This window comes from Mastomys coucha, unplaced genomic scaffold, assembly GCF_008632895.1.
Source record: "Mastomys coucha isolate ucsf_1 unplaced genomic scaffold, UCSF_Mcou_1 pScaffold18, whole genome shotgun sequence".
NCBI classification, from domain to species: Eukaryota; Metazoa; Chordata; class Mammalia; order Rodentia; family Muridae; genus Mastomys; species Mastomys coucha.
Genome location: NW_022196900.1, coordinates 57,281,051 through 57,296,563, shown reverse-complemented (window position 1 = coordinate 57,296,563; position 15,513 = coordinate 57,281,051). Strand labels below are relative to the sequence as shown.

Below are 15,513 nucleotides of genomic sequence, written 5' to 3'. Positions count from 1 at the left end.
TTTTTTTTAACAAAGTATTCTGTTTTTCTCTTATCATTCTCCTCTCTGACAAGCCTTCAAAGGCTGCTGTGGTCAGAATGGAGTTTCCTTTAATGCTTCCCCTTTCCCTAGGCTAAGTCTGGGCCACACTGAGCCACTAGTTTCTGGGCATGGTGACAGGGAGGGGGAGAAAAGAGTTCACACTGAGCTTCACCAGTCAGCACCAGCTCTGCCTTTATTCCATCCTAGAATACTTATATAACCCCACTTTTAGACATGAAATGAAAGGATTTGGTGTTTGGGTAATTTATTATTTACACAAGATCAGCTGAAACACAGCATTAATTTTCTCGGGAGTTTCTGTATTTACAAAATTGTGCACCTGGGTTCTCCAAAGCCAAAGAGGCTCCTCTCTTTCCTCCATCAGAGGCCCTCAGCACTCTGATGTCAAAGTGTTTTATCAGATTCAAAGGACATGATAAGACAAGACACACGTGGTCGCCAGCTTCATATCTATTTATTCAACAAATATTGATTGAATGTCTGTCATATCACCAGGTAATGTAACAAGCTTTGGGAGGAAAAAAAAACAACCAAAATAAACAGTAATTTTGTTGACCACGCTTTGCCATATATGTATGTGGCACACAATACAGCATGTATGTGTCTGTGCAAAGACATCTTTCTTGTAATAATACAGGCTTTTAGAGTTTAATAGAAAGGGTTGGCTTAGAGCATTTTCTGACATTAGGAAACGAGCCCCGATGAAAAGGTAGGGACACTCTTGAAGGGTGATGAGAGTATTCATTTTGTAATGGAGCTTTTCTGTTGTAACCCTTTATTTAGGTGAAATTTCTCTGGTAAGGGTCATTAAGAATAGATACTTGTTACTCTACTGGTTCTCTCTGGCACATCATTCTCTAATGAGCAGGTGCCAATACTAAGGAGATAATGGTAGGAGAACGCTGTCACAAATGATGCTTTCCTACTGCTCCATAAATGTAGAAGAAAAGCCAAGACATTGATCCCACGGCAGTGTTCTGTAACGGTGACTATTCCCATTACTGCAGTGGATTGTGGGAGATTTAATCATTCCCCCTAATTTATGCTAGTGCCGCAGAGTGCCTGTGATCAATGGAGTATTGTCACCAGGCTGAAGTCTTTCTACCAGCCCCTATAATGGGCCTCTTACATGCCTCAGCTACAAGTATGTACTGGTAAACTTCTACTCTGGAAACCAAAGAGTGGCTATTGGCTGTCAAATCAGGATTGGCAGGTGTGGGAAACTGAGCAATCGCAACACGTGATTTTTGCTTTGATTTTGACATGGCTTCATTAGGTAGCCCAGGCTGTCCTAGCACTTTTAAGCATCCTGCCTCAGCTTCCCAGATGTTAAAATTACTGATGTGCAGCATATGTCCCTAGCTTCCAATACACGATTTACAGAGCTGCGATGAGTCAATGCTACTTTCAGAATTCAACTGTGCTTACAGCTATCAAGACCTAGAGCTCTAGTTCTGCAAATCTGGGATCACCGGTTAACTGTTTGTCAAAATAGTCCACCATAGATGCTTTTAAAACACTTCTACTTAATAACTTTTTGTAAGAAAAGAGGATATACTTTTAGACCTTTAAAAATAAAATCAGCTTAACTTGGAAATAAGTTTATCCCTGAAAGAAGTTTTTCTCGGATAGCATTTGAAAAACAATTGCAATTAAATGTATTACTTATTCAATTTTGACTCCAAGTCTTTGCACTTAACTGTTTGGAGTTTACATCATTTTGACTGGCACAATTGCTTATTAATAGTTTTGTCATCTCAATGTAATTATAGTTATAATATGTGTATAATATATAATATTATATATATATACACACACACATTACATACACAAAACACACACACAATTTAGTGCATTAGAATTTAGAATGGTTTGCTATATGAGAGCATTCAAACAGTTCATGTTAGATTATTTATGTGTTTTTTGATAGAGTTTTATCTAGCACATGCTGGCCTTGAATTCACTATGTAGCCAAGGACGATCCTGATCCTTCAGCTTCTACCCCTCAAGTGGAGGAGTCACATATGCCACTACACACAGTTTTAAGTAGCTTTTTCATCCTACACTTAAACATAGTGCTAGGTTCGATAGACAAGAGTTATAGTTTCTTATTAGAGTTCCTTCCGATCTGCTGGCATTGAGTGACACAGGAGGTACAGGACAGCCTCAAATCTTGAGGCTGTACAAGCAGACAGCATGAAGAATTCTCTAGTTTTGGGACCCAGAGAACCTAGGGGAGATTCACAGGACAGCCATAGAACTGCCCATACTGAGAAGAAATGGATGAAGGCATTCTTAATTTATTTGTGCTAATGGCTGTAAGGCTAGACTCTTTAAAGTTAGGTAACGTTTCTCAGCTGGATTCCAACCTAAACCCAGTTAACTGGCTACTTTTTAAAGAAACTGATCTTAATTCTCCACTGAGATTTACAGCTCTCTTTTAACTACAGTCAGCTGGGTGAGGTCTGTCCCCTCAATGATCCTGGTGACAATAGTTCACACGATTAGAGAAGATTAATTTTACACAGGACTTTGGCTTCCATCAGCTCAGCTGATAGCCCTGACTTGAGAGACAGAGATGGGACTGCGATATCTTAGGTAGAGTAGCTAACCACTGCTGAGAGCGTTCTGAAGTTTGGCCTTAGAGACAGGTCCTCAGTACTGTTGTTTCTGTATCTACCTCAGAGTACTGCACACAGATGACTCTTGATAAAAGCCCAAGACTTGATTTCACTTATAGTGCTGAGATGAGCAGAGGCATTTAAATGGGGGAAGGGAGGGAGTGAGGGAACAGGGGAGGAGGAGAAAGAAGTGGGTGCTTTTCTTTGCTGTACTGAGGGTTAGGAGTTGCCCAGTATGTGGTCTTCTTTGATCCACGTGAAAAATGGGTGCGTTTCTATCCATTTGGGATAGTCTTTTAAGAGATTGCTACTAAACAGAGGGAGAAAGGCTTGAGAATATAACATTTAAAGTCCAGTGACTCTCACAGCTGTGCTGAAGATGTTGATCTCAGCATCTGAGATCTGGGTGGTCTCAGATGCACTGCTGAGACACTTCCTATGGGGCCAGTTGCCAGTTCTCAGGTGACAGTGGCTTGGTGCCTACATATGATTGTCAAGAGAAAAGTGGAGATGAAGAGTGGAAATTTCCAGTACTAGTGAAACAGAGAGAGATCATCTAAAGTATATAAAACACTATAAAAACTGATCATCTAAACTATATAAAACACCCTATAAAAAGAGATCACCATTGAGATTTTTGATACATGCACCATACATCATGAATTATCTTTTGTAATTTTCTTTTAAGCAATATAGACTTATACCTTATTGATGAATAACTATGCATATTTATGGAGGTAGGGTGTGGTGTTTTGATGCATGGATATATTGTCTAATGACTAAGTCAGGAAGTTATTCACCTCAAACATCTATTCACTTCAGTTACCATTTCTTTGTCACAGGAACATGCAAACTCCTTGTGTTTGGTTAATTTGAGATATCCATATCATTAAATGTATCATTATCATCTTATATCATGTATCATATTCATTAAGGAGAAGGGTAGTTGGGATGCAGTTCAGTGCCCTACCACTGATCAATGAGATGCTTGGCTGAGCCATGGCCATTATCCTTCCCACTATTTCCTATTAATTAGACTTAACTGGAAGCATGCAGGTTAAAAATATAGGAAATACCAATTTTTAGAAGATTGTTGGCAGCAAATGCTGCTTCCGTGTATATAAGAAAGCATCCACCTCTCTGCTTCATTCACTCATTCAGTCAATATTTATTGAACACCTATTATGTTCTACACATTGTTGAGGGTTTTAAGGATACAGCCATGTAAAAGATGGGCTAAGTAACAGTCTCACGGTGTGCATATTATAGGAGAGGAAGATAGATGGAGCCTGGACAAGGCAAGAGGGTCTATGAGGGAGGAGAAGCAGGATACAGGCTAGTGGCTATTTAGGTCACTATGGGCCTCTCTGACATAGCACTGAAACAAGTCTTAAATGCTAAGGATTATTTGATTTTATGGACGACATGGCAAATATTTCACTGTTAAGAGTTAATACTCTGCTTATATTATATTATCTGCTTATATTATATTATATTATCTCTGTGTATTTAGTAGACCATATCTTTTTTCCCCTGACCTAGGTTATATGATAAGAGGTCGAGATAAGGAAAATGGGGAATTTTCAGGGCTTTCTATTAAGTTTTTCACTATCTTTATTATGACTTTTTAACTTAAATATGAGTCTAGAACATAAAACCTTGAAACATTAGCATAAGTCATCATGCTAAAATGGTTAAATACAAAAGCAAACTCAGATTTTGGAGTCAACTTTAGTTTGAAAGACAGATCCTGGCCACAGACACACCATCGATGTGCTGTTCTCAAAAAAAAAAAAAAAATCAATTGAAAAACCACCTTGGTGCATAGTAGGCACTCAGGTGCAACCAGAACTTTGCCTCAGCCAGTGACACGCTGCCTGCAGCTTCCCTTCCTGATCATTTGCATCCTTGGCTCATCGGCAACTTTTCACTTGTGTGGCTGGACAGCCATTGACAGTATTGTGATTTTCGATGGATAGAGTTTCACAGGGCTCATGTCCCAGTGCGTGACTAGATATAGATCTAACCCAACCAAGTTTTGAGACAGCTGGGAAATGGAACCAAGTGGAGGGAACAAGCCAGGAGAAGCAGGAGCCAGCCCAAGACTGCCTAGGATTTTAAATGAGCATTGTTTCTTGTGCACTGCTACACTGACGGGCAGAGCCGTGCACCAAAAGTGCAGAGACAAACTAATGATGAACGGGACACTATGAAATGTGTTTGAAAAATGTGCACGTAGTTTACTGGATGTCTGGACCGTTTCACTTCCCAACATCTTCCTGTTGTTCAAGGATGTCTCACCTGACTTCCTTTCTGGCCATTTACAGACCTCAGTAGTTAGGCAGTCCCAGAAACCCGGTGAGGGCAGACCACCAGATGCCAGGCTCTCTGAGAGGGACATGAGTACATCCGTACTTTCTGTGTCACATCAGAAGCATAAACCCAGTGCCCTTCTTACTTGTTTGAGAGAATTATCCCAAGAGCAGGCTGTCCATGCATTTGGGATATACATAATTCCCAACATATTTCTGAAGGCAATTTACATGAGTGAACCACTAAAAGCCTCCCACTTAATTAACTGTACCCCTGGGGACAAGCTATGTAGGCCCGGATAAGTGTGGGAACAACATAAAGGTGTTCTCTGTGCCAAAAAGGGGATTGGGCTTGATGGAAAATCCCCAAGAAGGACCATCTGGCAGCATAAATTATCCATTTAAAGTGGCTGGTGTGAGCTAATGACACCAAAGTCGCCATGAACATGTGCAACATCCCTCAGTTGTGTTTTAATGTCCCCTCAGGCCCTGTTTCAATTATGACTTTCTATGCTGACTATGGCCAAATATAAATTTATCCACTGTGCTCTCCAGCCCCCACAAATATATGCCATGAGATTGCATATTTTTTCTTTAGTGGAACAAGGAAAGACAATGGGCAATACTTCCAGGAACACATTTTCTTTCAGAAGAAGGAAAGAAAAAAAAATCCCTCCATGGGAAGAGGATTTAACCATTAAACTTAGTTAGCTGATGACTGCACAGGGTGCAGAGATACAGATGTTAGAATTTATAATTATTCGAGTCATAATGTGTAGGTATGAACAGAAACCGCTTTGAATGAAAGAGTTCCTAGGCCAAAGCATTCTGTTCAAGCAGCCCTTACAGCCCCCGAATAGGCCAGAGAAGAGGTAGAGGAGGCTGGGAGGGTTGGGCTAACTGGGAGGGGCTTTGTGCTCCTCAACATCCATCAACATCATAAACCAGCTTTAGTATACATGGAGCATGTGAGTATAGCACTCCATTAAAAATGTACCACACCTATGGACTTGATTCTGATTCACTGAAGCAGGGAAATTGATTAGGACTAATTAGTCCTTTGAAGGGGACCCGAGACATTGTCCATCCTGTAGTTATTTAATTTTAATACAAATGTACCTTTCATCAGCGTTACACAGAGGGTGTGGTTTACTAGCAATGAAAGTCAGCACTTGAGTTCTTGCCTGGCCTGGCTGTATAGCTCTGGTACTTCAGGTGAGCTGGTACAGTGTGGAAGCAGAGGCGACGTGTAGCCTTCACAGAACGACCACACCTGGAGTGCTACGTGGGTGACGTGATAAAATGAAGACACCAGAGGCTCTCATGCCTTGGCGCTCCACATAACACTGAGGAGGTTGCAGCACTGTGCTCCTGATCCCACATCTGCTCTAAATCCCTTGAAAGCAGAAGCCACTGAGCTCCCACAGGAAGTGCCACTGAAGAGGGCAGAGTGGGTGAATGGATGAGCTGCAGGAGGGCACTGGGCAGAAGGAAACCACACAGGGATGTCCACATTTTCATAAAGGAACAAGAGAAAGGACCCAGCCAACAGGGCGTGGGGCTTCATTGTTACTGGTTTTTAATTAGGCTAGGATGCGACAAGCGTAGGGTGGAAGCTCGTGCTTCCGTGAACGTCAGACATTATATCAATTATGGTAACTTCCATAATCAGGATCCAGATGGGTCCATCACCCTAAAATCTCCCTTCTGCTGCTCCTTTATAGTCATATAAAGCCATCTATAGCCATCAAGTTTGTATACTGAGAAAGTGTCGAGGACGAGAGGGAGGTGTTAGAGTTGAAGAAGAGAGGGGCTAGTTCCAAGATTTTCTTGATGCCCGTCTGTTCTTGCAAGCAGTTACTCCGAGACAGTATGGGGGAGGGATGGTCGGAGAATTTGTTCCTCCCCCTCCCCATATCACTCTGTGCTGGGTATAATTCTTAAGTGGACACTACCGACCATGTTGCTCGATCCTCAAGAGCATCGAAACAGCTATTACTACTGTCAGATTGAGTTTTACAGGAAAGTCATGGAGTCTGGACTCTAACCACATAGCCCTGTCATTGACTCGAAGACTGGGCTTCAGATGATTCTCAATCCCCCTGACTTCTTACTCATCTGAGTTGTATTGACAAAGTCATTGGAGCCCGTTTTCCCAAGCCACCTGGAGGTCAGACATTAAAGTTTGACTTGTATTGATGAAGGCATTGGAGCCCATTCTCTCAAGCCATGGAAGTCAGACAATTAAGGTCTCCAGAAAGTGCCACTGTCAGGATTACTCTCCAGATTCTACAGCCGCCCACACGACAGCCCCAAGGTTCATCCAATGGACTATATTTGGGTGGGTGCAGACAGACATACAATTGGTAGCCTTTATGATGATAGCCAGAAACAAGAAAAGAAAAGGAAAAAACCCCAAATGTTATCATGTTATAAATGTCCACTTATAATATGCAGCCCAGGAGACTTGTCCTGCTTTTTCACAAAGTGGGGGAAGCTGACGATTTTTCATATGGATACTAGAGTATAGTAAGAAAAACAAACCCAAACCCCTAAAGGTGTGTGTATATATAAAAACAAAAGAAAACTCTCATCCCAGCTACTCAAGAAGGCAGGAGGAACACTGGAACCTTGAACTTGAGGCCACAGTGGGGAACATAGTGAGACCTCAGCTCAACAAACGACCAAAGCAGAATGAAATGCACATGGGCTCAAAGTGCTGGTGACAGCCCCTGAGTGAGCCAACACACATCCTGTCATGTACTTCAGTTGTATCTGCTGTTTTCCACCACTCTGCCGTGACAACACAATCCCACGCACACGCACATGCACACGCCAGTTCCTTCCCCTTTATGACTCCTCTGCTCACCTGGCTCTACTTCATGCCATCCGCTGGACTGGCTGCCACTCCCTGGGGAGCGTCCTTGGCCTGTGTAAAATGGTTCTTCACCAGGACTGTCCATTTCATCCTCCACAGACTTGAGGCGCTTTGTAGAGCTGAAAGAAAAATTAAAAAAAAAAAAGTGATGCATATTTAAAAGGACACTAAGCCACCTTTCTCTTGGATGCTTCACGGGGACCCTGTATAGGCTCTTGTGGAGTAGGCCAAGTTACTAGAAGTGGTACCCAGTCTTGGCCTATGCATTCAAGTTCTGGTTTCATCTCTTCTGATCAAGTTACTGGCACCATCTCCATTTGGTGCCTTTTTTGCTTTATGGAGCTGGTGGTTGGTTCCTGTTTTGGCTTCCAATTCGGAAGCCCAGGTATCCTATCTCCATGGGTGTGGTTCAGGGCTGGCCGTTAGTAGCATGCCTAGAAACCTATTCAAATCCATGCAGACATCTCCAAAAGATTAAAGACAAGTAAGTAAAAAAGCAGGGTTCAAGAACCTTCCAGGAAGGCTTCGACTGCCTTTTGCGAGGGGGCATTTCCCATCTTCCACTTGGATTGGTTCATTATAAAAAGATACTTACTTTACACTCATGTAGTTCAGGTATTTCTCTAGATGCTCGAGATAAAATACCAAACAGAGTGGCCAAAAATAGCAAGAAGGAGTACATTCCCTTGAGACCAGCAAGGATCACAGACTTACAGTGATCTGGGGACTTTTATGTCTTTCTACACAGAGATGAGAAAAATGCCATTGTATTTTATTTGTGTGAATGGAAACTAGTTTTCTGCAAAAGTTTGACGAAGGAACTCCCACATTGCATCTCTTTTCTTCCAGCTGAGGAGCTGCATTTTTCCTCCCATAGTGAAGCTTGAGGGTCAGAAGGCAGCAAGATACCACCTGCTGCTTATTTCCTGCTCTGGCAGACCAAACCAAGAGTGCCAGCAATGCAGTCCTGCACAGGGCAGATCTGCCTTGGGCAGGAACTGCTGGGAAATCTGACCATGGGTTAGGGTGCAGAACCTTCCCAGGGTTTCACCCATCAGACACTGGCTGTGTAGCTCCTCCATGCCAGGGGCAAGACTCAAGTGTGGAGCAGTGTGGTGAACTCAGACGTGGCTCTCCGTGTGGGCAGAGATGGAGAGGCCCCAGAGAAACACAGGAGTCATGAAGAAAACATGCACGGGCTGCAGATGGAGGAACATTGGTATGCATGGAGCTTGAGAAGTACTTCTCTGAGCAGAGGACTTCTGAACTGTGGGTAGTCTGTAAATGCTCATGAGACAGCAATAGGTACAGGAAATGGCTAGGGGAGGCTGGTGCTCCATCAATACACAAAAGACATTATCATAGTTTTAAAAATATTAAATCCCTCTGTACTTTTGGGCAAACGGCTATTGTCTCAAGCTTCATAAGTTTTTGGCCCTCTAACCTTGGCATTTTTTCTTTTGCCCCATGACTCTCTCATGCCTCACAACCTAATAGGGTAATGTCTGCTCCCTGGGGTGGCTACCAAATCTTGAATGACAGGGTAGCATACTCCCTTACTGTGAGCTCATGGTGTATAGGTCACCAGACACCACGTAGCATTCCAGGGGCAGGTGCCTGTCTGCAGGGGCAGGAGTAGGTGTGGTGTCCAGGGAATTGTTGCTGAGATGCTGAAACCTATGTGGAGCCTCGCAGAAATAAAGTATGGAGGTCAGGGAAGATGCTGTGCATCTGGACTTCATCCTACAAGCACAGAGACCTCAGAAGCCCTCCATGTGGGTGTGTTGTGGGAGTTACGTTGAAAAAACATGGATATGAGGGAAGAAAATGGACTTGGGAAGGTAGCAGGAAAGGAGGGAAGACAGACAATGTTTCTGTCACAATCTGAACTTTAAGATACACAGGATGCATGCAATTTAGGTAAGAAATTCAACTCCTTCATGTGGGTGGTCCAATGTTCTTAGGTTTGAGGTTATATTCTCATTAAAACCAGATTTCAGTGAAGCAACCTTATGGGACCATGTTAATTTAGAACTCAAGGACATGTCTTGGACTGCCTAGTGAATGGCCTTCCTTTTTCTTGAAGCTTGATGAAAAAATAATCTCTTGAACTTTTCTGTTTTGCGTAAGCTGTAGAGAATGCGTGTCCTTTATTTGACATTTATATGATGCACACAGAAAAACTAATTCCAATACACAAAACCCAGAAAAACCTAGTGTTTCTAAATGCATTTCTATTGTTCCTTTTAGTGGAAATTAAAAATGGTCTAGCCCATAGGTTCCACTTCTTGCCTTGCAAGCAGGAAGCCCAGGGCCCAATTCAGAACAGATTTCTTTAGTGGGGATTCTGAACTAATAAGGAGTGTCCTATTTTCCATATGGAATCAGGTGTCTTCCTCCACACTTAGTAGTACTTGTCTTTCAAAAATGTCAGCCACTTGTAACTTAGAGGACTGTGAGTTGGGTGAAATCCCCTGCTATACTCCAGCCACCCAGAGACCAGACTTGAATCTCTGGCAAGACTGTAAAACCTACAGGGATGTGATCATACTTCTCCCCCTACCCCCACCCCCAGTGGAATTGTGTTGCCTCGATTTTCCATGATTCTTATATAACTACACTGAGACCTGTATCTGGGATGGCCAACAGGAGTAATTTTAATTTCTTTCCTAATTTGCATCCTACACAATTGACTACGTGTTTTACAATGACTGTAAAATTTGAAATCCAAACATAGAGTTGAGGATCGTACTGAGAAGCAAGTTCCTAGCTGTGTTCAGGGTGCAAGCAGACAGTGCTCTGGGAGCTGAATGCCAACTTTCCAGGATATGTCTGCCTCTTTTGTCGTCCAAAGCATCCTTCCCTAGACTCCTTGCCTTGCCCTACATGTGTAGCCAGACACCAACATTTACATGGCCCAGGATTCAACTACCAGCACTGACACTTTTAGAGAAATTGACTGGTGGTGGTGGCCCATGCCTTTAATCCCAGAACTTGAGAGGCAGAGACGGGCGGATTTCTGAGTTTGAGGCCAGCCTGGTCTATAGAGTGAGTCCCAGGATGGACAGGGTTACACAGAGAAACCCTGTCTCGAGAAACCACAAAAAAAAAAAAAAAAAAAAAAAAAAAAAAAAAAAAAAGAAAGAAAGAAAGAAAAAAAGAAAGAAAAAGAAATTGACTGGCAGAACTTTGTGGTCTTGGGAACCAGAAGTATGGGTGACATCACCAGAAAGTTCTGCCTCACCCTAGTTGACAATCCAAGAATTCTCCACTTTTTTTACTAGGATCATGTTTTGATCTTTAGTGCCCACTCCAGTGTCGGCTTGTTTTGAGTGCTCAAAAGCTTCTGTGTACATGGGACAACATGCTCTCCCATTGTTAATATTTTTCTGAGTTCTAAAGATTTGATTTTCTTGGAGTGCTCTAACAGAATTCAGGGATGAATTGCACCAAGTGGGACACTGTATGGTTACAGTTGACACCTGAGCTTGCATGTGAGGACATTCAGGATGGACACAGGCTCAGCATCTATATGATGGAAGTGTGGATAGAGGGAGAAAAGGATCCAGGAGGGATGGAAGGAAGCATTGCTAGGAAGAATAGGCCAGGGGCTTCTGGGACAGTTTACTGACTCTATGGACTGCATATAGACGGCCGGCCCTCTTGACAAAGTTTTGTAGAATAAAACCGTTATCTTTATCTTTACCCATCTTTTTTATGATTTTAGAGATGCTCATCCTGGAAGAATAGAAAGCATATAGGAAACACAGATACCTTGCTCATTTCATTTACTTCTTTCTTGGACATGGTCCTTAATTCTGTCTCTTCCTCCTGACCATCTAGCACAGGATTCTATTGCTTGTTTCCTACTATGTGAGACCTCCAGGCCTTGCTTTATATCTCCAAGGCAATGCCATTCCCCTTTCCCCTTACCAGGGCTGTGGCCCTGGGCAAGTGGCTTAATTACTCTGTGTTCTAGTGGCTCCACTGCAGCAATAGCAGGACAGTTTGTGGATGACAACTAAGACTCAAGCTAAAAAGACAACTAAAAAGCTCCGGACAGATTAATGATGACAGAGCAGTAGCAGCAGCAGCAGCAGCAGCAGCAGCAGCAGTAGTAGCAGTAGGTAGTAGGTAATGGTTTTATGTGTGAATCTGGGGTATTCTTCAAGGCATATTTTCTAACTTGTAACAGATAATTCTGTTTAATCTATATATTCAAGGACTCTAGTTTAAAATCAGTGTAGGGTGGGGAGTCAGATGCCTTGAAAGGTAACATGCTTGCTGGGTAAGCTTGATAACCCATGTTCCCCCCGGGGAAACCCATGTAAAAATGAAAGAAGAGAACAGGTTCCCCAAAGCTGTCCTTTGATCTCCATAGACATCTTTGCAAGTGAACACTTGGATTAGTCTCTCTTCCCTCTCCTCTTTTTTCCTTCTTTTCTCTCTCCTTCCCTCTCTTCCTCTCTCTTTTTCTCTTTCCCCTCCCTCTCCCTCTCCCTCCCTCACACACACATGAACACATGCACCTAAACAAAAACATCCCAGGAAGAAGACAATAAGAGAAAAATTAACATTATTGGGTTATCAACTACTGATATTTGTAATTAACTCCTTATCAGGACTAGTTACTCGCACAATAGGAGAATGGCATTAGTCTTTTAAATGATAATAATCAGCCCTTCATCCACAGGACACAACAGAAGATCAGAAACTAGAGCTTGTAGTATATGGAAGGACAGGCACTGCTAGAGACACTGCTAGAGAGATACATGGGATAGTAGTTCACATATGAAAAACAAACCACCCATGAACTTTTAAATTAAGTGCTGCCCACAAGTATTTACAAAGCTTTTATTGTTGACCAAGTATACTGTCTCTTCTCTCAGTAAATATTCAAAATCCTCCAAGTGTATTAATACCCAAATGTATTCAAAATCCCCTTTTTCTGTTATAAATGCATTTGGGATTTGGGACCCTTGATTTTTTGTGGAGGCGATACTGTAATGAACTAGGGGATGGGGAGCATTTAAACAATGCTAAAGATGAAGGTATAATATACAGTGCTCAAAATTCATCTTCAAGCTGATGTTTAAGCCACTGTTCATGATGGTGAGGTAGACTCCCACCAAGAGAAATGTCTGCATGTCTGCACTCTGGGCACTATTTTCAATCATTAATGTTTGTACTTGTTTTAACAGAAATCACATGTGATAAATGTCTTTCTACAAAGTACACAGACATGACTGACAGACCTCTTCTGCTGCTTTCTTTGTTGTCACAGTCCAGTGCTAAAGCCAATATGTAAAGGGAAACCATGGCTCTGATGGATGCCTAATCCCCTACCGCTGCCGGTACAGGTTATCTAGAGAAAGCAGGGTCTTGCAAAGTAGTCTCCAGATGTTGACTCTGATAGCTAACTAAGTGCATCAGGAAGCTTGATGCTCACAGCAGGCTATGTGTTCCATTTCTAACGTTAGCTTTTAATGACCTCATGGACCACTTGGATCCAAAGGATGGCCTCATCCCACTATCTAACCTGTATTTTTTTTTATAACCTCATGTGTGAATATCAAATCAGTTGTATCTTTGGGGAACTTCTACAGACTGGATTTGAGAACTTACAGGGCCCAGCTGGCTAAGAAGGTTGTGGGCAGGATTTTTACTCTGGTGTCATCAGTGCCTACCTCATGCTAATCAAGCCAGAGCACTCACTACTTACTAATACTCCAGTGATGTCCACCATCTTTCTCCAAGAATACATTTATTATTGCTCTTCTCCATGTCTCTGCTCATGTTCTCCCTCTCCCAGATCACCATGCCTTTCCTGTTTCCTCTTGAGGTTTACTAGCAGTCAGAGTTGAGCACCTTACCCTTTGGACAAGGCCTTCTCAAATTATGCTTATTTCATGGGATGTAATTGAAGTAATTGTCTTACCTGTGTGTGTGTGTGTGTGTGTGTGTGTGTGTGTGTGTGTGTGTGTGTGTGTGTAATTTGTCTCATGTATGTCTGGCTCCCTAATGAGACAGCTTATTGAGGCTGTCTTTTGTACCCTCTGTTGTGATAGACACATTGCTAATTGTCCAACAGGCTCAGAGTTAAGCATCAAGGTGTGTCCCCCTGTGCTTTAGCCTCCTTAGAGGCTACCAATCCAGTTACCTGGTAGAGGATGTGCTGGGTAGAGACCTCCTCATTGCTCCTGGACTCATGCTGTAGTATGAAGAACTTTCCAAGTCAGAGAGAGAAAAATTGGGGCCGGTTCCTGCAGCGATTGGTGCTAGAGAGAGGAAAACAAAAAACAAAACAAACTATAAATTAAGTCCCTGTAAATTCAAGGTGATCAAGACCCAATATTCGTGCAGCATGGAACACAGTTCCTGTTGTATTTATTGGCAAAGATTGCCCAGAATAGTTGCTAATAAACTGTGACTTCAAAGGAATATTGCCAATAAAATGGTCTATACCAGAAAGGCATATTCTTTCTAATGTGTCTTTAATCTTTCATTTTACTCTTTTTAAAAAGACAGAGAAGCCAGTAGACTGTCACCCAGATTACAGCATTACTGGATGGTTTCAATGAAAACGCCTCTCATACTTTAATGTTCATTTTTTTTAAAGTGACTGCTCCACAGATTTTCCCCGGGTTTTCTTACTTTGATCCCAACAGCTGATCCTCAACTGTATTTTGGAATTCTGTTCTGAATTTTCATGAGAGTTCCATGAGTTTATCTATCTAGGCCCCCAGTTCCCATTTCCTGCGATGTGAAATGCATGTAACATTCTCTCATTCTCTTTACTTTGTGATGCATGAACTCCCTGCATACATCTGGATCTTGAGGTCTGTGTTTTGTTGTTGTGGTGGTGGTAGTGGTGTATGTGTGTGTGGGTGGGTGTGTGTGGGTGTGGGTGTGGGTGTGGGTGTGTGTGGGTATCTGCTTGCAAAGAAAGATTCACTGCATATACCTTCATTGCACACTCTCAGCAACACACTGAACTCTGGCTACAACGAGACTCCATAGCCCCTGAAGCCAAAGTATTTGCTTCTCACCCTTAGAGAAGATTCTTACAACTTCTGATTCAATTTCACTACCTTACTACCTTCATAGTGGATTCTGTCTGAGATGAAGTTATCTATATTTTTGTGTCTTCCCGTCTTTGGATACCTTGTTTACAGTAGCTTAATAATTATTTTTAAATGAGTTAATAAAAGTCTACTCATCTTTCAAAAGTATAAATTCTATGGTGAGACTATCAGATATGGTAGTCTTTGAAATATTATGTAAAAGCAGGACAGTAGTTGTGTGCTCTAGTATGTACTGTATATATCAAGCCCATTAACATAGATAAATATATTCAATACACTAATATCTATGAGGAGAAACGATAATGAGGAACACCAGGAGTCCAGATTTTACTCATGAAATGATTTGAAAGCACTGCTATTGCCAAGAAGAAGGGATGTAGATCAGAGACACAGTCATCACCTATGAACACACGACAGGAGAATCTGGTAGACTAAGGTACAGATAGCTGAGAAGCCTTCAGAAATCAGCCTGAGAAGAAGAGGCTCAAGAGAATAAATGGGCCTGAGAAAATGTACCTGCAGAGGATGTTCAAGGGAAAGGCAACTGGGAAGAAAGGAGGAATTCTGGGTAAAGT

At 42.2% G+C, this 15,513-nt stretch overlaps 1 protein-coding gene across 11 annotated transcripts in view; it reads right to left on the bottom strand.

The window, feature by feature from the left end:
- Nfia (nuclear factor I A) overlaps window positions 1-15,513 on the bottom strand; it is a 532,531-nt gene that overhangs the window by 86,034 nt on the left and 430,984 nt on the right. For all 11 annotated transcript variants that reach the window (XM_031377888.1, XM_031377890.1, XM_031377889.1 and 8 more), the window contains exons 5-6: window positions 14,014-14,131; window positions 7,845-7,972 (exon numbers count right to left, since the gene is read on the bottom strand). In XM_031377888.1, coding sequence (XP_031233748.1) covers window positions 7,845-7,972; window positions 14,014-14,131 — 246 coding nt within the window. The remainder of the gene's footprint in view (window positions 1-7,844; window positions 7,973-14,013; window positions 14,132-15,513) is intronic.